This window comes from Hylobates moloch, unplaced genomic scaffold (assembly GCF_009828535.3).
Source record: "Hylobates moloch isolate HMO894 unplaced genomic scaffold, HMol_V3 SCAFFOLD_9, whole genome shotgun sequence".
Classification (NCBI taxonomy): Eukaryota; Metazoa; Chordata; class Mammalia; order Primates; family Hylobatidae; genus Hylobates; species Hylobates moloch.
In genome coordinates this window covers 45,838,931-45,861,398 of record NW_026652284.1, presented here as the reverse complement: position 1 = coordinate 45,861,398, position 22,468 = coordinate 45,838,931, and the positions used below count along the sequence as shown (strand labels likewise).

General features: G+C 38.0%; 1 protein-coding gene across 2 annotated transcripts in view; it reads right to left on the bottom strand.

The window, feature by feature from the left end:
• Positions 1-22,468, bottom strand: part of ATP6V1H (ATPase H+ transporting V1 subunit H) — a 143,226-nt gene that overhangs the window by 76,726 nt on the left and 44,032 nt on the right. For both annotated transcript variants that reach the window (XM_032759779.2, XM_032759780.2), the window contains 2 exons: positions 13,564-13,661; positions 7,355-7,547 (listed from right to left, as the gene is read on the bottom strand). In XM_032759779.2, coding sequence (XP_032615670.1) covers positions 7,355-7,547; positions 13,564-13,661 — 291 coding nt within the window. The remainder of the gene's footprint in view (positions 1-7,354; positions 7,548-13,563; positions 13,662-22,468) is intronic.

Sequence of the window (22,468 nt, the reverse complement as noted above, 5' to 3'; positions counted from 1 at the left end):
AACTTAGCAAGAATCCAACTTACAGAGATAAAGAGGAAAACTGTTATTATTCCATGATTTTATGGAGAAAAAAGGCAGGGAAATAAATACATACTGTATATTTACTATTGCAGACACTTTAACTGTTATTTCATGGATTCCTTACCTAATGTTTAAATGAGTTAAGTACCACCTACCACCTTTCACCATAAAGAAACTAGCTCTGGGAGTTCAAGCCACTCTCCCAACACTAAACAATCAAGTGCTGGAATTCACACCTGGGTCTATCCACTCCAGAGAGACTCTTGTCTATCCTTCTACTGTGCCATTACGAAACAGCTACACTACTCTATTTCTCAAATTTCCATAAAAGTACATAATTAATTCAGAAAGCTCTCAAATGAGGTCAAAAGAAAAAACTTAGGAATCTCAGTCTGGCTCTAAATTTATGGTGACTTTTTGAGCTTTGTATATCGTAAACACAGTGACTTCATCAAGTTACTCTATCAAAACAAAGGTTTAAACAAAATGCAAAGGTTCTGAGAAAAGGTATTCTATCTTATGCATCTTTCCACTCAGAAACCAACAAATTGCCTTGCATATATTTGGTCTTCAATAAACATCTGATGCACTGATAGACAGATGAATAAATACAAGAGGAAGAATGGGAGAGAAAAGGAGAAGGAAGAACTTAAAGGCAGGATTCAGTTAGTATCAACTAATATCTCTCTTCTGTGATATTACAGTATTAGATACATGATTCCAATAACCTTTTTATTTTACCTAATGATTCAGTGAAAAATAATGGAAGGGAGGAGGAACTAAGTGGGGACAAAAAAGTAGGGTATGTGGGAAGCTTGGATACAATATCATATAATGATTAAAGCAGCTTTTGCTGGGCTTTAGATTAAATCTCAGCCCATTATTAAAAATTAGTACCTGGGCCAAGCACAGTGGCTCACACCTGTAATCCCAGCACTTTGGGAGGCCGAAGCGGGCAGATCACTTGAGGTCAGGAGTTTGAGACCAGCCTGGCCAACATGACAAAACCCCGTCTCTACCAAAAATACAAAAATTAGGTGGGTGTGGTGGCACATGCCTGTAGTCCCAGCTACTCCAGAGGGCTGAGGCAGGAGAATTGCTTGAACCCGGGAGGCAGAGGTAGTAGTGAGCCAAGATCATGTCACTGCACTCTAGCCTGGGCAATAGAGCAAGACTCTGTCTCAAAAAGAAAAAAAATTATTAGTACCTGGTTTTTCATAGAAACTTGCAGCACTTAAAATATTATCTAAATAATACCTTTAAAAGCCATGTAGTCTCTTGAAACTGAGAGGAAAAGATATAAGAGAAAGACACATTCTTTGAAACAACAGGACAGCTAAAATAAGACCCTGACTTCTATTACAGCTCTTTCCCATACCTCTATTTCACCTTAGACAAGTTATTAACAAATTATCAAAAGCCTGTAACAAGAAATAATTATAAATTTTTACAACCTTTTAACAATTTGAAAAATAGATATTTTAACTTCAAAAAATATATAACATACAGAAAAGAACAGGTAGAGGTAAATGGAAAAATAGTACTATTCACTTCCACATTAACTAATTAGGACACTGCTGACCTTTCTATTGCCCATAAGAGAAAGTCACACAAAAGATAATAAAAACAATAATAATTCATCTTTCTAGGATAATCTAATAGCGAAGACATTGAGTCAAAGATAACCATCTTTCCTAACAGCTTAGCAATTACAAAATATATCTCCTTTTCTGAAAAAAGCTTTCAGTACCAAGTTTATTAACAACTTCCAATTTAGACAAAAGTCCATGTACTAACACAAAATAGGGACCCTCTCTCTCTAGTCTGGCTTTCTGTGATACGTTCATCAAATTAAGTAAACATGTTTTTACTTCTCTCTTAATTTTTAAAATGTGAACATTCAGTAACTGGGCCAGTCTCTACCTCCAGGTTAACTTTTTCATTGGATCACAATTCCCTTGTAAATAACACACTTTCGTTCCAAAAGGCTTTTCACTATTCTTTCTGTCTAGGTAACATTCAAAGACAAACCCCACAGAGACAACTATATGAACCCAGTGTTCACATAACCTGAAGTAAGTTTACCATGACTGCTGCAGCCCTGGTGCCAACAACCACCCCACGACCAGCCCTTTATACAGTCACAAATATTTATTGAGGTTCTATTAGGTGCCAAAGGTTCATTTAGCACATATTTTTCGAAGGGTATTATCATGTGAGCATCAACAAAGTAACAGATGTAGGAGAGATGATATTAGTCTCACAGGACCCATGAAAAAAAGTAAAGCACAGAGAGGCTAAGCAACTTGGCCAAAAGCCTGGAGGCCAGCCCAAGAGCCCAGCGAGCCTGACTGCCACTGCACATGCCAGCACCCTCACTACAGGCCTGAGTGCTTACAGACTTTGTAGAGAGGAGGGCCAAGCATGATCCACCCAAATCATGAAGAGATGAGATTTCAAAGACTCCTTCAGCTATTCAGTGCTTATCGCAATTCATCCAGAGTTGAAGCCTAGTTGTAGTAAAGGAACAGAGATTATAAACTACAGGTTTTAAAACATCAAGGGGGCTCCATATGTGGGAGTGATATTGTGGGTAATTTACAATTTTACTTAATATTTTTCTATCATATCTTTTTAACCATAAAACCATATTATTTTTATAACAGTAAAAGATCAAACTAGCTCATTTCTGCAAATGGTAGATGCTTAATTTACACTAAAAGATTTTGGCAAAATAAAGGCTCCTGTGACAATGGCAGAATTAAAAAAAGGAAAGACAAGGGAGAAACTCAAAACTAAGACAAAGGGAACAGAAGGAGCATTAAGCCCTCAGAGAATAAATTTATTGAGTTGAAAAGATGCAATATCTATTTTGCCACAGTGAACAAATTTAAAGAGGAATCAGTTCTTATTCCATGTTCCCTCAGAGCAGGAGAGTATAGAATACTGCTAAAAGTAGATCTGACAAAGGGTCTTATTAGAAGGTGCCATGCTTTGGTGAGTGATGCCCAAGAGTGTGAGCACAAGTTAGTGTCAGCTGATAACCAGGATGACGGAAATATTCATGTTGGCCCCACTAGTTCTATGCCCAGAGTGGTAGCGGCAAAAGATCCATTCACAGAACAAGTCGGTGCCTTCAGAAAGTAAACAGCCACAAATCCCAGGATTGCATCTTCAAGAGCCAGATTTATGTGCTCCATTTACTCTCTCAGAAGTCACCTGGGTCAGGGAAAGGAATAACAAGTCCTACAAGAACAAATTACTGATGATTCCAGAAGATTCTTTCTTCACTTGTTAACATTCAACCTCTCCCCACCATTGCACTTCCAAGATAACTATTCCTGGTTCAAAAGGCCCCTTGAGCCCTCTCTTCTCCTCACATCCCCATTCAAAAGGCCCCTCGGGCCCTGTCTCCTCCTCACACCCCTCCTCTGGCTGTCCGCCTCTCTTCTACTGCCTTTCCTCCCTTCGTCACTCATCACTGCATTGCGCTGGCATTGCTTATTCACGTCGACTGTCTTCACCAAACCATAAGACCTTCGATGTCCAGCTCTATCTTGGTCATCTGTGTCCCCCAATAATTAGCACAGCCCCTGGCACATACATGGAACCCACAACTGTTTTGTGATTTAGGAGAGATTGGCAAAAGACTCCATTTCTGAAATTTTTTACTTTTACTAAATAAATAAGAATATGGATAATGAAGCACTTAAGTAGAAGAAAACAATACATTCAGTTTACCTACTAAAATACTTCAAAGTAAAGCCTCATTAATACAACCTACTCTAACTTAAGAACTGATTATTATTTTAGCTGGACTGAAATTTACTGTGACAACTCATGTGGACAGAGCGTGCAGGAAACACGAAGAGCAGAGCCACCATGGTGAAGGAGAGAAGGAGGCTCCGCATTTGCCTGTTTCTCAAGAGTGAACTTCAAGGGCCACAGAATGATTTTTACATGAAAAAGAGTGTTACTTTCATAAATAAACATAATCGAAAGAAAATCTAATGCCCAGCCCAACACCTGGTCAATAGCTGGTCGGTGTTTATCACACCCAGTAGGCCACACCTGGATCTCACTGTACAGTCTCCCAGAATCCACACTGAACACCACTCCTCCATGCCATCCCTCACTCACTCAGCCCTTGCCAGGCAGCCAGGAAATACACGGGGCTTAACACGTCCAGCTGGTACTTTAAGCAAAGAAATCTTCCCCTGATGTTAGCTTTGGTTTTCCTTTTCACGTTTCCCCCTTTTTAATGCCAGTCTTAAGGTTCCTGAGAAAATGCATCGAGACAAGAAAAAAAGGAGATGGCAGGGTGGTTAAGTGGACAGCTTTGGAGCTGGCAGATCTCAGTGAAATTCCAATCTTTTCACTTACTGGGGAATTATCTCCAAGTGTTGGTTTCCTTATCAATAAAAATAGTAATAGAACTTACTGGGTAATCATGAAGCTTAAATAAGGCAATGCATAAAAATTACTTAATAAATTTTAACAATTATTATTCTCTGCATCAAAGACAGATTAGCATGATGGTTAAAAGCATGCATCATATTGCCTGAGTTTAAATCCCTGCTCTGCCACTTCCTAGCTATTTTGGCAAATTATTTAACCTCTCGTGTCCTAGTGACCACTAAATGGAGTTCCTGGGACAATTATACGTGGAATATATTTAAAGTAATTAGGACAGTGCCTGACACAGAATAAGCTCTCAATAGACATTAGCTGTTATTAACTACCGACACCTAGAAAAGAGTTCCTACACATCAAATTTTAAAATTTGGAAGGTGACAAATGCTATGAATAAGCAATTTATAGAAAGAATATAAATGGTCAATAATATTAAAAGATGCTCAGCCTCATTCATTATTAACGGAATGCAAATTTAAACCAATGATTTAGTTTGTCAACCAAGATTTTGTAAAAATTAAAAGAAGGGTAATATTAAATGATAGTGAGCAGAAAAATATGCACTCCCAATATATAGTTGATGGAAATGTAAATCTGCACATTTTTGAAAAGTGTATGACATTATCTATCAAAAGTGCAGGCCAGGTGCTGTGGCTAACACCTGTAATCCCACAGTTTTTGGGAAGCTGAGAGAGGAGGATTGCTTCAGCCCAGGAGTTCAACATCATCTTGGGCAACAAAGCAAGATCCTGTCTCTACAAAAGATTTTATTTTTTAAATTAGCCAGGCTCGGTGGCATGCACCTATAGTCCCAGCTACTTGGGAGACTGAGGCAGGAGTATCCCTCAAGCTCAGGAGTCCGAGGTTGCAGTGAGCTATGAGCACACCACTCCACTCCAGCCTGGGTGACAGAGTAAAAACCCCGTTTCAAAAAAAAAAAAAGGTGGGGTACAGTGGCTCATGCCTGTAATCTCAGCACTTTGGGGGGCCGAGGCAGGTGGATCACTTGAGGTCAGGAGTTCGAGACCAGCCTGGGAAACATGGTAAAACCCCGTCTCTACTAAAAACACAAAAATTAGTTGAATGTGGTGGTGCACGCCTGTGATCCCAGCTACTCAGGAGGCTGAGGCACGAGAAACGCTTGAATCCAGGAGGTGGAGGTTGCAGTGAGCCGAGATTGCACCACTGCACTCCAGCTTAGGCAACACAGTGAGACTATCTTTAAAAAAAAAAAAAAAAAGCGTACAAACACATTCATTTGACTCAGCAGTTCCATCTCCAGTACTAAATCCAAAAGAAATATTCATCAAAGTAGGCAAACATATGTAAAAGAAACTAGAAACACCACCACATGGCCATCAATAGAGCACTGGTTAAATAAATAGCTTTACACCAACACAGTGGAAAATAGCCATTAAAAAAAATACTGAATATCCACATATACAGAAATGAAAACATATTTACTATATATTAAGAATAAAGTTATGGACCAGTATATGTCATTTTTATTTTTAAATACAAAACAAAATTACACATCTATTTATTTATCTCTGTGCTTGCAAACACCTGAAAGATACTAGTAACTGTATTTGGCAAATGTGTTATCTACATTAAATTTTGCAATACATCTGTACCACTTTTTATTTTCTTTTTTTTTTTTTTTGATATGGAGTCTCACTCTGTCACCCAGGCTGGAGTGCAGTGGCGCGATCTCAGCTCACTGCAACCTCCGACTCCCTGGTTCAAGCGATTCTCCTGCCTCAGCCTCCTGAGCAGCTGGGATTACAGGCACACGCCACCATGCCCAGCTAATTTTTGTGTTTTTAGTAGGGACGGGGTTTCACTGTGTTGGCCAGGACGGTCTCGATCTCCTGACCTCGTGATCCACCCGCCTCGGCCTCCCAAAGTGCCGGGATTACAGGTGTGAACCACCACGCCCAGCCCTACTTTTTATTTTTTACTTGCTTTTTAAAGAAAGGAAGAACAAAAATGGTTAAAAGCACAGATTCTACAGCCAACATTCTGGATTTGCATGTCTGCTACCTATCAGCAATGTGACCTCTACGCCTCAGTATTCCCAATGTATAGCAATGACATCTATATACTAACAGTAACAACAATAACATGTTATAGAGCTCTGGTGAGCACTAAATGAATTAAACAGAAAGATCTTAGAACAATGTATAGCAGAGGGTAGGCACTATATGGGACATGTCCACTATTATTAACCTTGAATAGCATTCTTAGAGAGATTACTTCAACCAAGCCATCCCATAGAAGCCCATCTAAAGTGACCAACAAAATTATCAGTAGACAATTGGCACACCAGATACACTGGCTCTTGGTAGCCAATTAGCAATGTGAAGTATTAAAACCGCCTGGAAACCTAGGATTTCAACTCTAGCTAGGCTTTCTCTTGTCCTCAACTTCCTCATCTGTTCAAAGGAGGAAGATGACTTAGATAACTGACAAATCTAATATCCTAATAGGATAACTTTACTGTTTAAATAATGATAGATCTTTATAGTTGCCTCAAAAATGTACTCTAGTCAGTAGATCCAGAACCTGAAACACAACTCCATACTAAAATACATGCTTCATAAGAGAGAAACTCCTTCAAAAACAGTCTATTGGAATACACTGCAGCAGAAAAGGACTTCCTCCATCTGAACATAATCCAATTGCATTTCCCTACAAGCATACTGTAACTCACAGATTTCATTCATAGAGTTTCCTCTCACCTATCCCACTGCCCACACCATAAATACAAATTAGTGATATTTTAGTCTATATTCACCAAGACTCTACGGTTTCATAACCACAGGAAGAACAAGTAACTTTTTCCCACCTGCTAAAAACTCAAATATACTGCACAGTGAAAAATACCTCACATACACACAAACCAACATAAAACACTTACACGAAATGCTGCAAGAATGATTCTTGTTACTTTCTCTTTGACAGACTCCTGTAGGATATCAGACAGAACTGGAATGATATTATAGCGCCGCAGGTGTTCACACATTTGAGGACTGAATGCCAGGAGCCATATTGAAAAAATCATTTGATACTGGAGCTGAAAGCCACACTTGTTACTCAACACTCCCATTATGCTGGAAAAAAAAAACACACACACACACATTTACAAAACATTTAAGAAAGAAGAAATAAGCAATTATTCTCTTTTTGCACTAATGGAACAGGTCTCTCTGAATTATGTCCTGTTTCTTTTCTGCCAGCAATAACAAGCAGCTAGATTGCTACTCACAGAGAACCATTTCCAGTACAGCTCCACTTAACCCTCTCTCCAAAAGTCACTGGATCTCAGGAAGCAGGAGCTCTTGCTGTGCGGCAAGAAGAAAGGGAACAAAAGACTTGTAATATGGCAACGGGAATGGAAAGAGCAATCGGACAGACAACAGAGCCAAATGTTACATGGAGATTTTGAGTCTGGGCAACCAATAAGACCACCAATAGCTTTAAAATATAAAGGAAACGGAGAAAAGAAGGATGAGTTTGGTGAAAACCTGTGATGGGTTCAAATTTGACATACCCAATTACTGAATTTGGGGGTCAGGAAAAACATCAGTTTGATCAAGAGATCAAAAACCTCAGTTTGATCAAACTTCTAGTTTGATCTCTTACTTTACTGATAAGGAAACTAGGAAAATGACATGGAAATGAAGGAGGTTACACAAAGAGAGAGAATATATACAATAGAAGAAAAGCTAAGGAAATTGCCCTGGGGAATACCTACATTCAAACAATAGAGTTCAGAAATCATCAAATAAAAAAAAACAGAAATCATCAAATAAGACCATTAAAAGTGACCTTCATATTGGAGCAGAGCATACCATTTAAAAAGAAAAAAAGACCAGAGGGGTTAAGAGCTCGAAGACCACAGAATGTACAACACAAAGAGTGAGCCCTAATGTAAGCTATGGAAACTTACTAATAAAAATCTATTAACATTGGATCATCATTTGGAACAAATATACCATACTAATGCAAGATGTTAATGATAACGGATAAGGGAAATTCGTGGCGGGGAGAGGAGAGGATGTAATGGGAACTCTCTGCACTTTCGGTTTTTCTGTAAAACTAAAGCCGCTCTAATAATATAAATGTTTAAAATGCTAAGCCTGATTTTACAATCTAAACCTACTATAACTTACTGAAAGGCTTTTATCTATGTCATTTCTTCATTTGTATGATTTGAATATAGTTCAGTTCACTAATTGTTTTTAATGTTCTCATGCATGACTTTTGCCTTGTCTTCTCTATTTTTGGATGTTATGTAAAACTTGCTTTTTAATTAATATTGACATCTACATAAGCTGCTATAAAATCATGTCACTTTATACTGTAAACACCCTAGTCCCTGGTTTCCTTTGCTCTCTGTTCCAGTTATTAAGCCAAGCCTTCTGCACTTGGCTTTGTGATGCTGTGGCTGAGACCCTGAAAACCACATTTCTGTTCTACCAGTTGGCGGTCTGTTAGGCTATGTCAAGAACAGGAGCTAGAGGCTGACTTCAAGGAAGGAAGAACGGACTTCCTCCTGTTGGCTTCCTGATCCTGAGAGCATTACCCCAGTAACACTCCTTCAACCCGGCAGCAGCAGTTCTTTCCCATGGCAGCAGCCAAATTCAGTTTGCAGTTTTTCCAGCTCTAGCAGAACAAGCCTCATCACATTTCCTCAGAGACATCAGCACTAGCCAACTGGCTCCCCTCCCCAGAGTCCTGGGTTCCAAATCCATGAGGCTTTTCCTCGGAGTACAGAGGCACCAATATCAGCTGGGCAAAACCTCCTCCTCAAATGTCTAAATTTCAGCTGTACTCGGCCCCTCCTCCAAGCATGCAAATTTTAATGATTCCAATCTCTTACCATTGCCCACCTACTTTACATCCCCCACCCCACCTTATGGATGGTATCTGCACTTGCTACCTTTCTGACACTCAAGAGTCATTTTTTTTTTTTTCATTTCGTTTTAAACAAAATTAGCGGCTGGGCATGGTGGCTCAAGCTGCTAATCCTAGCATTTTGGGAGGCCAGGGTGGGTGGATCTCTTGAGCCAGGAGTTTGAGGCTAGCCTGGGCAACATGGCAAAACCCCATCTCTATCAAAAAAACACAACAATACCAAAAAATTTCCAAAAAAAAAAAAACATAAATAGCAAATGTATACTTAGTTAATAATTCTTCATATCAAATTATGTTAAAATAAAAAAGAATGCCAATGGTAGTTTAATGCGAATAGCACTGCATCTATAAATTACTTTGGGCAGTAGAGGCAATTACCCCCAGCAAAGGCCCACTTATAGCTCCAATATTTAGGAAGTTAATGTTAACCTTCAGACTTTCTTGTGAGGCTAACAATATATAGTACAATATAATGTAAATTTTTTTATCTTATATAGGTATACAAATACTCAAACAGTGTTGTATTATGTATATAATAGGCTTTTTAACAACAACAAAAAAGTCAGCAAACTATATAGATTAAAATGTACTGGGTTTTTTTAAGACCTCAGTTATCAGCCAGGCAAGAAGGCTCATGCCTATAATCCTAGCACTTTGGGAGGCTGAGGCAGGCGGATTACGAGGTCAGGAGTTCAAGACCAGCCTGGCCAACACGGTGAAACCCCATCTCTACTAAAAATACAAAAATTAGCTGAGCGTGGTGATGCACGCTTGTAATCCTAGCTACTCAGGAGGCTGAGGCAGGAGAATTACTTGAACACAGAAGGCGGAGGTTGCAGTGAGCTGAGATTGCACCACTGCACTCCAGCCTGGGCGACAGAGTGAGACTCTATCTCAGAAAGGAAAAAAAAAAAAGACCTCAGTTATCTTCCTCTCTTCAAACGGGCTAATACTTGAAAATTTTTCTCCTCACATTATTCCTATTTGCAATGTGAGAAACAAACAAACACACACACACACACACACACAGACACACACACACACAAATTCAATGCTAAGCAAAAACTCAAAAAGTAGAAAGTATATATTTCTGAAAAAATGAAAACATTAAATGACTTTTTCAAATTGCTATACTTTCAGCAAGTTATTATACCTTTATTAATGCCCATTTCTCCACCTAAAGGTTTATCTGATTACTGCTAATCTTATTTGTGGTCATTAGCATATCAAAATATATTGGTTGAACATGAAATAGTCTAGATTATATTTATGCCTGATCTTGTTGCTGCTGAATGGTTAACATTGCTGAATGGTCTCTAAAATACTAAGGTACTAGCCATTAGAACAGCAGCATTTGTTGTACTCAGTATACCATGAGAGTTCAAAGGGACCAAATTTTGGTATTTGAGTTCATTTTATAAGCAGTTATAACTGTTTGTAGAGATTGCTATTTCATGACTTTGACTCTTTCTTACAGGTCCTCCATAGGGGGAAAAAAATCTAATTTTTGGTTAGTAGAATTAAAATTCGTTTTATCTTACAATAACCCTAATTGTAAGATAAAACGAATTTTAATTCTACCAAACAATTCTACTGGACTCTTATAAACCATATATTATTGAATTTAAGTTGTCTTATGCTGTTTTATCATCCTATATATTATTTTACCATTATTCATTGATTATAACCAATTATACTAAGAAATCAAAGACTAAAATAATAAGAAAGTTAGAGATTGATGGAATCACCTAGGAAGACGATATAATAGTGAAATAAACAATTACCCTTTATTGCACTGCCCAAAATACTGCACTATCTTTTATGAAGGTAAAAAGACTGGTAACACCATTTTTGTAGTTCACCTTTACGTTTCTGTGCAGAAAAAAGTTAACAGCAAAGTCCTGAGGGTGCTAGCCTCAGAAAGACCTGCTTACAAGGTTGGCCTTTGGCTGGCTTCTGGGAATTTGGCTGGTAAAGTTTCCTACACTGATCAAACTAAACCATTTGTACAAACATGTGGCTTATGCTGAATTCCTACTGCTATTGTCTAAATAGCACAGGAATTTGTGTCCCTCCAGAATTCACATGTTGAAAGACTAACACCCAAGGTGATGGTATTAGGAGGTGGGGCCTTTGGGAGGTGATTAGGTCATGAGGGCAGAGCACTCATGAATGGGATTAGTACCCTTCTAAAAGGGTCCTGAGAGAGACCCCTGTCCCCTCTGCCATCTGAGTTTACGGTGAAAAGATGGCCATCTATGAATGAGGAAACAGGCCCTCACCAGACACCAAATCTGCTAGTGCCTTTATCTTGGACTTCCTAGCCTCCAGAATGTGAGAAGTAAGTTTCCATTGTTTATAAGCCACCCAGTATTTTGTTAAAGGAGCCCAAATAGATTAAGACACCTACTTTCTTTCAGGAGTCTGAAATTTTGCTGTGTTTTAGGCACAGTGTGTCTACATAACTAACTTCTAATAAAATCTTGGGAGCTGAGTCTCTGATGGGTTTCCTGGACAGAAACCTCACATAAATGTTGCTGCATTTTCAATGCTGGGAGAAGATACCCTGTGTGACCACTCTGGGAGGAAGAGAGCATAAGGGAGCCTGCACATGAATTCCTCCACACTCAGCCTGTGTCTTTGTCCCTTATGATACAGCTGTGTATCCTCACTATATCTCTGTAATAAATCTTATCTGTGAATACAACTATATGCTATGTCTGTGAGTCTTTCTAATGAATCTCCTGACAAGTGTGAACACAGCTGAGAATTCAGAATTTTTTATTTTCTGCCCACAATAACGACCAACAGAGGAAAGTGTGTCACAATTATTAGATTATTCAGAAGATGAAAACAAAGAGATAGATTGCACTCTATTCTCTAACAATAATGGTGAAATGGGTCAAATAAGTGAAATCTTAAACTGTCAGTCTCTAGATAGCTATATCACAAATGAATTTTCTCAAACTCAACTGATAAATGAGGAATATATTTCTAAGGACAAAAAGGAAATATAGTATTCTCAACTAGTTAGCCATTAAACATGAAAGACTTCCAGACAGTATTTTGCAGCACGAACCTATAGACCATTTCACTCAAGGACATCGGATGATTTTCTGAAATCTTTTATGATATTTGTGTATCAAAATGTACTTTTTACAAAAAGGTTTGCTATATTTTAATTTTTATTGAAATTTCTAATAGTTGTTTTTCACTCTCTTTATTCTTAGTTCCATCCATTTTTCACAAAATGACTAAAAATATATTTTTAAAGGGTCTGTTGGACCCAGATGAGAAACTGTGATGGCTATTTTTCCTGGCAAACTGAGGATTAAATAAACAAGAATGGACTGAAATTTTATAGATTAATAGAAAAATAATTAGTAACTTACTGAATTGATGGATATTGAATAGTTGTGACAATTCAAACACAATTCATAAGAACAGCTATTTGTAGAAGTAACCTATTCTAAGAAATTGCATACAAATACTGACTGAAAAGACCTAGAATATTTGGGTCCCTTCACAGGTATATCCTACACTGGAGATACAGGGTAAGAGTCCAATGCTTGCTTTAAATCCTCACCCACCAAGCAACTTACTGCTGATAACCTAAATTCCTCTGTAGATTTTCTAACAGAGAAACAATGCCTTGCTAACTGAAAAGAATATTTGGTTTAAAAGCAGTTAGATCTCTCATTATGAACAAATAAATTGATTTTCTGATGGTAAAACAAGATTTCCATTGTTTTGGAGGTTTTCAGTTGCTTGTCTGTATAAGCCTGAACAGGCAGCTCCTCTAAGTTTCTATACCTGCAAATTAGGATCCCAGAAAGATTGGGCTAAATTATATGGCATTAGAAAGAAAGGTTTGTATTCACTCTTTCCTAAGTAAGAACTTTTCTGGTTGATTTTTGCCTACATTCATCATAAATTATTTTTAAACATTTTTTATATTCTGAGTACCTGGAATCTGTCCTGTTAAACATTAGGTTCTTAAGAGGCCTTAACCTCTTATAAAAGCACAGATTAAGCAAGGAAAGGGGCTCAGTTTGATAGTTACTAACTTTTAAGAAGGTTAGCATAGTCAATTGTTAAACAGATATAAAAAAATAAAATATTTCTTTTAGATGATTACATATTTCTTTGAAAATGTCAAGGAGAGATGCTTGTAAATGTTATTTTACATAAAAAGTAAAGGGCACTCACCAATTTACCCCATCTGCTTCCACCCAAGCAAAGCGGTACTCATTGACCCGGAGCATCAGCTGTAAACACCCGGCCACGCACTGCACGTACTGCGAACTCTGCACAAGAAGAAGTGTTGAGTTTTTAAATTGGGAAGCATTTAAAGTCATGCGATCAGACACACATTTCTAAATGAAAAGTCTGATTACCTACTGGAATTAGCATCTGAGCATCCAAAATTCCCTAATCTCTTTTCAAAAGTTAATCCTCATGTTTGCTTTAATCTCTACCTCTTAGAAATGAACAAGATTTGTCTCCTGAATTAAATCTACGCAAGTCAAGACTACTTAACACAGTTAGGGAAATCCGGAACAAAATAATTTATATTTGATACAGTTTGATAAATAAGCATATTGCCTTACAACGTTTCACATATCCCTGAATAAAGATACTATGTATAGAGAATACTATTCCACATAATTACAGAACTATCAAAGAACAATAAAATTAACAAAAAGAAGAGTAAATACTTCAAGATAGGCCTATATGTAAATGACCTTGGACAAGTTCCTGAACTTTTTCAATATGAAATTTCTTCATCCTTATGAGAAAAACACTGCCGAGCACCCTGAATATTGTTAGATTTAAGAAAAATAATTTAGGCCAGGCACAGTGGTTCATGCCTGTAATCCTACCACTTTGGGAGGCTGAGGCAGGCAGATTTCCTGAGCTCAGGAGTTTGAGGCCAGGCCGGGCAACCTGGTGAAACCCCATCTCTACTAAAAATACAAAAAATTAGCTGGGCATGGTGGTGCACACCTGTAATCCCAGCTACTTGGGAGGCTGAGGCATGAGAATTGCTTGAATCCAGGAGGCAGAGGTTGCAGTGAGCCGAGATCACACCACTGCACTCCAGCCTGGACGACAGAGTGAGACTCTGTCTCAAAAAAAATAAATAAATAAGTAAATAAATGATTCATTTTACAACACAGCTAGACAAACATAGGAACTCAATAAATAAAAACTTTATTAAAAAACCCATATGGCATATAAAAAGTCTAATTAAACACTTGAAAAAGACTATGATTTTTAAAACCATCAGTTCAATAACACTGTCCCTTAGAAATTGTGCTTAAACCTGAAACTTAAAATAAACAGGAGTAATACACCCAGAAAGTTGCAAGCCCCTTCATTTTACCAAAGCTAATGGGAACATCTGACCTGGGCTTTTCCTTAAATATGTACAATAAGCCTTAAGACTTTAAGAAGTAGAGAAAGGAGGCTGGGTGCGGTGGCTCATGCCTGTGATCCAGCACTTTGGGAGGCCAAGGCGGGCAGATCACTTGAGCTCAGGAGTTCAAAACCAGCCTGGCCAACATGGTGAAACCCCATCTCCACTAAAAATACAAAAATTAGCCAGGCGTGGTGGCGCGCACCTGCAATCCCAGCTACTCAGGAGGCTGAGGCAGGAGAGTCGCTTGAACCCAGGAGGCAGAGGTTGCAGTGAGCCAAGATCACGCCACTGCACTCCAGCCTGTGTGACAGAGTGAGACTCTATCTCAAAAAAAAAAAAAAAAGAAGAAGAAGAGAAAGGAAAGGAAATTTCAGACAACAGCCTTCAAAATGAACATGCTAATTTCAAAAAGAATTTTTTAAGGAAAGAATCACAGGTGTTATATAAATTCACAGAACCTAACATACATGATGCTACTAAACTTTGTTCCAATTTAAATACCATTCATAAAAACCTAACACTTCAAAGAAATTCCAGGCACTTTAATACAAAAACACAATATAAGTACATTTGGTGGAACAGTCCAAATGTATCAAGAAAAGGTGATCTTGGGTTGTACCTAAAAAGCAGTTAATTTAGTTCCACAAAGACACAATATATCTAGTAAATATAATTTGCCTGAAAACTCAAAACATTAGCAAAAATTAAAGACGGATAAATAGTACATTTTCAGCTCTAAAACAATATTCCATAATGAAAAAATATATATATTTTTTCCAATTAAGTTATCAGGTAGAAACCTTTTCTAAAGAAGAGGAATCCCATCTTTCCTGTTTAAAGAGATAACCAAGCAAGATTTCTAGACAAATGAATAAAAAGGCAACATAGAGCACCCTCTTCTCTTCCATTTACCATCAGTTTCCTCTCATCACAAAAATTCTTTGTTTCAGGGTAAGTCTTTCTTTTCTGTGGCTACTCACCATGCTATGTTGAAATACATAACACACTACAAGGATGGATTCTTTGTTGTTATTTATAGCTTCAGTATTCCCATTACAAATAAGCATATAAAAAGTGCTGGTCCTAAATCTGACATACTCTCTCCTATTGCACACTATCAGGCAGTAGCCATACCATTCCAGAGACTACTTTCATAGTATAGAGAGAAACAGCACTGGTAAATGATTAAATTACCGCCTTCAATTACGCAAAGTAGAGTGCATTACTTCCTGGTCTTTCACTTAAATTGAAGTTAAAGATGAAATAAAAATTTCCCCTTTTATGATACCAACAGCTTATTATTATGATACTCATTTTTTCAGAAGAGGAATCCAAGACATAAAAAGGTGGTATCATTTGCTGAAATGAAAATACTGAGTTGGCCAGGCACAGTGGCTCACACCTGTAACCCCAGCACTTTCGGAGGCCGAGGAGGGCAAATCACTTGAGGTCAGAAGTTTGAGACCAGCCTGGCCAACATGGCAAAGTCCTGTCTCTACTAAATATACAAAAATAGCTGGGCGGGTGGCATGCACCTGTAGTCCCAGTTACTCAGGAGGGTCAGGCAGGAAAATCGCTTGAACCCAGGAGGTGGAGGTTGCAGTGAGCAGAGATGGCATCACTGAACTCCAGCCTGGGCAACAGAGTGACACCCTGTCTTAAAAAAAAGAAAATAGTGAGTTAATCTTAGACTGGCACTAGAAGTCAACTCTCTTCATGCTTGAGTATTCTTTGTACTGTGCCAAGCATTCTGGGCTAAGAATTTGCTACAATATGCACTTTCTATGCAGTAAACCTCAATGGCAGAGAAAAACACTATTTTCACTTCTCAACACATTTAAGAGAATGTCATTTAGATAAATTCTTCAATGTTGCTGAAAATGCAAACTCTTACTATATTACAGTGAAAGTCACAACACAAAGATAATAGCAACTACAGTATTCACCCTCCTGGTGAATGTGGTCTCAGAGATCCATATACTACAGAATTACAAATTCAGTAATTGAGGAACCGCAAAATAAGTAGGCAATAAAAGAAACATAAAAACATCAATGATACTGTATGTACAAAGTAAAACTAATGTTACAAAAATGTTTACAAATTTTCAATATTCATCTTCATAATGCTAGGATTTAAGTGCAAACTAAGTGAAAAAGAATTAAGACAGTATTCATCTACATTCTGGAATTGTCCACACTTGAGAAAACAAGTCTGCTTGGAGTAAAAGGCATCTGTTCCACAGATACATGGTGAAAATGCACAGCACGTTGGTATCAGTGGAGCACAAAGATGAACTTTTCAAACATACAATTGACTAAAATAAGTCCCAGAAAGCAGTTTTAAGTGAAATGAAAAGATGCTGATTAAAGTTCTAAAAGTAATTAATATGTTTCATGACTATTAAACTTTTCTTTTTCTCTTAAAACTAAAAGGTGATTGTATACGTGTGTATGTGTGATTTTTGCTTCAATATAGACACTTAAAAAAACACCGGACAATATCAAGTGTCAGTAAAGAACTGAAACAAATGGAATTTTCATACTTTGTTGAAGGACACACAAACTGAAAAAACAGACAAGATCCACTAAAACTAAATTTACATATACCCCATTAATCAGCAATTCTATTCTAAAATTAGGTGCTGCAGACATAAAGGTATATACATCTGCCAAAAGACATGTACAAGAATGTTCACAGCAAAATTATTCACAAGAGTCAAAAAACTAGAAGCAACCCAAATACCCATCAATAAGAGAATGAGTAATACTCATATAATGAAATACTACATTGCAATGAAAAAGAATTACTGCTAAATGCAATGAATAAATTTCATAGACACAATATTAAGCAAGAGAGCTCAGAAACATAAGAATTTATACTGTATATGATTCCATTAAATGGAGTTCAAGATCAGACAACACTACTCTATGGTAATAGATGTCATAATAATGATAACCTTTGTGCGAGTTGAGGTGAAGGCAGTAGGAGGAATTATGAAGTATACATTTATCCCTCTGAACATTTAACATCTGTGCATTTTCCTTTATGTAAGTTATGACATAATTTAAAAAAAGAAATAGAGAAAAGATAGTAAAAGAGGAATAGAGAGGGAGAAGGACAGAGTGAACACTGGAACAGGAATCAGAAGTTTTGTCACATAATGTTGGGCAAATCACTTAACTTCTTGAAAACTGTTTTCTCGTTAGCAAAGAAAAAGAAAAATGTATCATCTCTACCACTGGGAAAAATAAAAAAAAAACTGCTATGACACTGAAATCAATTTCTATAAAACACTAAACAATTGTAAAATATACTATTATCATCAATGGTCAGGAATTAAAATACATATATACCCCAAGAATTCTCTTGAAGTTGGCTGATTAAAAGAGATCCTCTAGTCAACAGTCATAAAATATCTAAATTAAGATGGTTTTACCAAAAAAAATAGTTTTACTATTGGTTTACAAATTTATAAATCTTCAAAGTACTGCTTTCAATCTAATGTGCTTAATCCAGTAATTCAATTACATGACTAGCGGGAATCTTTATTACAGAAAAAAATTGTTGGCATAACTAAAAAAAACGTGATTTTCTTTATAAATTATTGCTTTGTATGCAACTTCCGAGAACATAACTAATAAATACATAGTATTAGGTTAGCTTATCATTGTTACCAGTGCTATACTTTGAAAATGACATGTAAAAGAAAATCTTATACTTAAATACTTTACCAGTTAATTTTCTTTTGAATTTCAGAATATATCTTCAGGCAATCCTTCCAAAAATCAACACAAAGCCCATTTTATAATAAAGTGTTGAACAGCTCATGTAATTTACTGAATACTATGCTGAAAGTGAAAATCATTAATGGTCATATGGATACTTGATGTACTATTTCTACCAAATGTATATGCTTTTCACACAACTGTGAAGTTGAAAAATCATAAGTTGGACCATCGTAGGTCAAGGATGTCTGTAATTGCCTGTGAGTTACTCCAGGTCCCCACAAACTTCACAACTCACCAGCCAGAGCAGACTACAATTTAATAACAGGCCTGTAGTACGTGAATAACTGATGTGGCCCACTGATTTCTGCTACTTAATCAGCACTTTTGATGGACTTATAATCAAAGCAGTAAAGAACTAAAGCAAAGAAGTCTTCCACCTCTTCTGAAGAGGTGACAAGTATTACATCAGCACAGCATTAAATGAAAAACAAAGCCAAAGCAGTGAAACTAGCCTCCCATTAACAAGAATATTAGAACTGCCACAGAAAACAATTTAAGGAATCTGGTCAAAAGCCAAAAAAAAACTAAGTCCTGGGCCGGGCATGGTGGCTCACACCTGTAATCCCAGCAATTTGGGAGGCCGAGGTGGGCAGATTACCTGAGGTCAGGAGTTCGAGACCAGCCTGGCCAACATGGCGAAACCCCCATCTCTACTAAAAAAAAAAAACTAAGTCCTTTTTCCTCTCAATCTAAAATACTGTTACTGTACACTAAAACACGGATGAATCTTGAAAACATTATGCTAAGTGAAGGAAGCCAGTCACAGAAGACCATGTATGATTTCATTTATATGGAATGTCCAAAAGAGGCAAATCCCAAGACAGAAAGTAGGTTAGTGGTTGCCAGGGCTTGGAGGCAAGAACAGGAATGGGGAAGACTCTTAATGTGTACAGGGTTGATTGGTTTGTTTTTCCGAGATGTTGAAATATCATGAAGTTAGATTGTGGTAATGGTTGCACAATTCTGTAAATTTATTAAAAATCACTGAACGGCAAAATGATGCATTTTATAGCATGTGAAATATATTTCAATAAGGCTTTTTAAAACTAAATAAAATTGAAAATTTACTTCCTCACTCACACCGGCAACACTTCCAAGGGCTCCAGAATCGCATATGGCTAGGGGCTGCCACAATGGACAGTACAGCTATTGTGAGCATTTCTACCATCACAGAAAGTTCTACTGGACATAGATTGCTCCACTAAATCAAGAGGCAAGATGAAACAAGCAAGAAGGACCTGGCAACTTAAGTCACTACTAGAGACACAGCATTCATCTAGCAACTACTCATTCCAGACTGATTCTGCAGCACAAATCACAGAGAACAGGACACAGACACATGTGAGCTCTCTCATGAATCGTTCTCCTGCCTATGCATACTGTAAAAATGAAGCTAGGCAGGGGAAAAACGAAAACAGAGAAAGAAACAAATCCCCAGGTTCTTTCCAAATCTTCCAAAGTTTGTGAGGGAGTCACAGTATTCTTTCATAAGGGCATCAGCACAGCAATCCACTTCCACGCTGTCCTGCCTTCCTCAGAAGAAAAGACTTACAATTCATGTTTAAGAATCAGTAAACAACTCAGACAGTCTAAGTACATATAATCTGATGTCTATTTTCACAATTAGGAGAAGACAAATAATGCACTTTAAGGAAATTCCACTTATCTAACGTCATTTAAATAAAAATGTTTCACTGGGCACAATGGCTCACGCCTATAATCCCAACACTTTGGAAGGCCAAGGTGGGTAGACTGCCTGAGCTCAGGAGTTCAAGGCCAGCCTGGACCACATAGTGAGACCTTGTCTCTACCAAAATACAAAAAAAATTAGCGGGGCATGGTGGCTCGTGCTTGTAGTCCCAGCTACTGGCGGGATGGGGGTCAGCGGTTGGTGGTGGCGGTTGGGCTGAGGCTGGAGGATCACTTCAGCCTGGGAGGCAGAAGTTGCAGTGAGCTGAGATCACGCCACTGCACTCCAACCTGGGTGACAGAGTGAGACTCCATCACAAAAAAAAAAAATGTTTTTAATGATCCACTCATAACTTAAAATGATGCTTCTGAGGCGATTTTAAAAAGGTAAGACTGTTGAATCATGTTTATTTCACATTTTGCAGTGTAAAACTTGTTTTATACTGACATCAAGTGGCAATAATTTGTAATGCAGTTTACCAAACGGCTTTTCCCACTCTGAAAAGATATGATTTAAAGATATGATACTGATACCTTAAAAAGTCTGAGTAAGCAATGCGACTTGAGGAATGCCTAAAGATGCAATTCCAACTCAGATGCCTCACAAGTAATTCTCTAAGCAATCCATTTCTTCAGAGTCTCTGTGTGACCTCGGGCATATTGGTATGTTTTTCTGTTTGGTCTCACTACTCATCCATAAAATGTGGCTAATGATATGACCTACACTGAAGAGGGAGTGTAAATATTCAAGGAGATGTAAATGTAAAATGAGTAAGTGTCGGGCACATAGTTAAGTGCTCAATGAATATTAGCTGCTAGATTAAGATTTCCCTATGGACATATAAGAATCAAAAGAAGGGCTGACACCCTACTCTCAATACATGGAGGTCTGCTTTTCAAGTAGACAGCCATCTAAAAAAGTAACAACTTCAGGAAGAGTCTAAAAATACGTTCAGGGTTGAGAGTCACTAAAGGAAAGAAGGTAGGAAACCAAAGGCCATCTTTTCCTAACTCACAATCACTCCTGATGTGAATTCCATTTGGGATGTATATGAATCTACCAGGTAAACCACTTAGACCAACACACCGCCAATTCAATTAATTTTGTTTTTCTAATACACTGCACAGAAAATAGCAAAATAAGGACGTCATGTCAGCAGAGTTTGCATTTCCTTGTTTAAGCTTTAATAACTTAAAATACTTTGACAACCACTTAAATAAGTTTGTAAGTCTAAAATAAGCTAAATAATTTTTCAAACCGGTAGAAATTCAAGTGACATGAAATGAGGATTCCCAATTTAAGCAAAATAAAGATTCTCAGTGTAAACATCTGCTTCTGATTGAGAAACGAGACTTCTTTTTTTTTTTTTTTTTTTTTTTTCTTCTTGAGACGGAGTCTCGCTCTGTCGCCCAGGCTGGAGTGCAGTGGCGCAATCTCGGCTCACTGCAAGCTCTGCCTCCCGGGTTCACGCCATTCTCCTGTCTCAGCCTCTCCGAGTAGCTGGGACTACAGGTGCCCGCCACCACGCCCGGCTAATTTTTTGTATTTTTAGTAGAGACGGCGTTTCACCGTGGTCTCGATCTCCTGACCTCGTGATCCGCCTGCCTCGGCCTCCCAAAGTGCTGGTATTACAAGCGTGAGCCACCGCGCCCGGCCGAGAAACGAGACTTCTTACCCACGATTTCCTCAGCCCACCGTGGCCCCAGGATCACGCATCTAGTTCTAACCTTGTTCTGATTCCACTTTAGAAGGCTAATAGCCATTTTCTGGCCTAACATATGAGTCATCAAACACTTCAGCCCATGCTCCAAGAGAAGCCCAGCTTCAAAATAGATTTTGCTGCCATCTAAGGTCTTGGAACATACATACTTGTGACATTCATTCAGATTATGGGAGTACCAGTAACCAATATGGATATTAAATGGCTCCTACAGAGCTTCACTTGGGTCTATTGCAGGCAGGTTACAGAAACTACCCTCTAAAGATGCTTCCTAGTTTCCTAGTGATACTTTCAACAAAGGAAGCTGGACGCACTTCTGTTTCTGTCTCCGTTTTCCCTATCTTTCTATCAACTGGGTCTCATCATGAACATCGTTAACTTGTCCAAACTTACTTCCAATTCCTGAGCTATTCCTAGAGCACAGCAAAGTTCAGCCATTCCCAAATGGAAAACATAACTTAGGCCAAGAAAGGAACTTGGGGAGCCATAATTA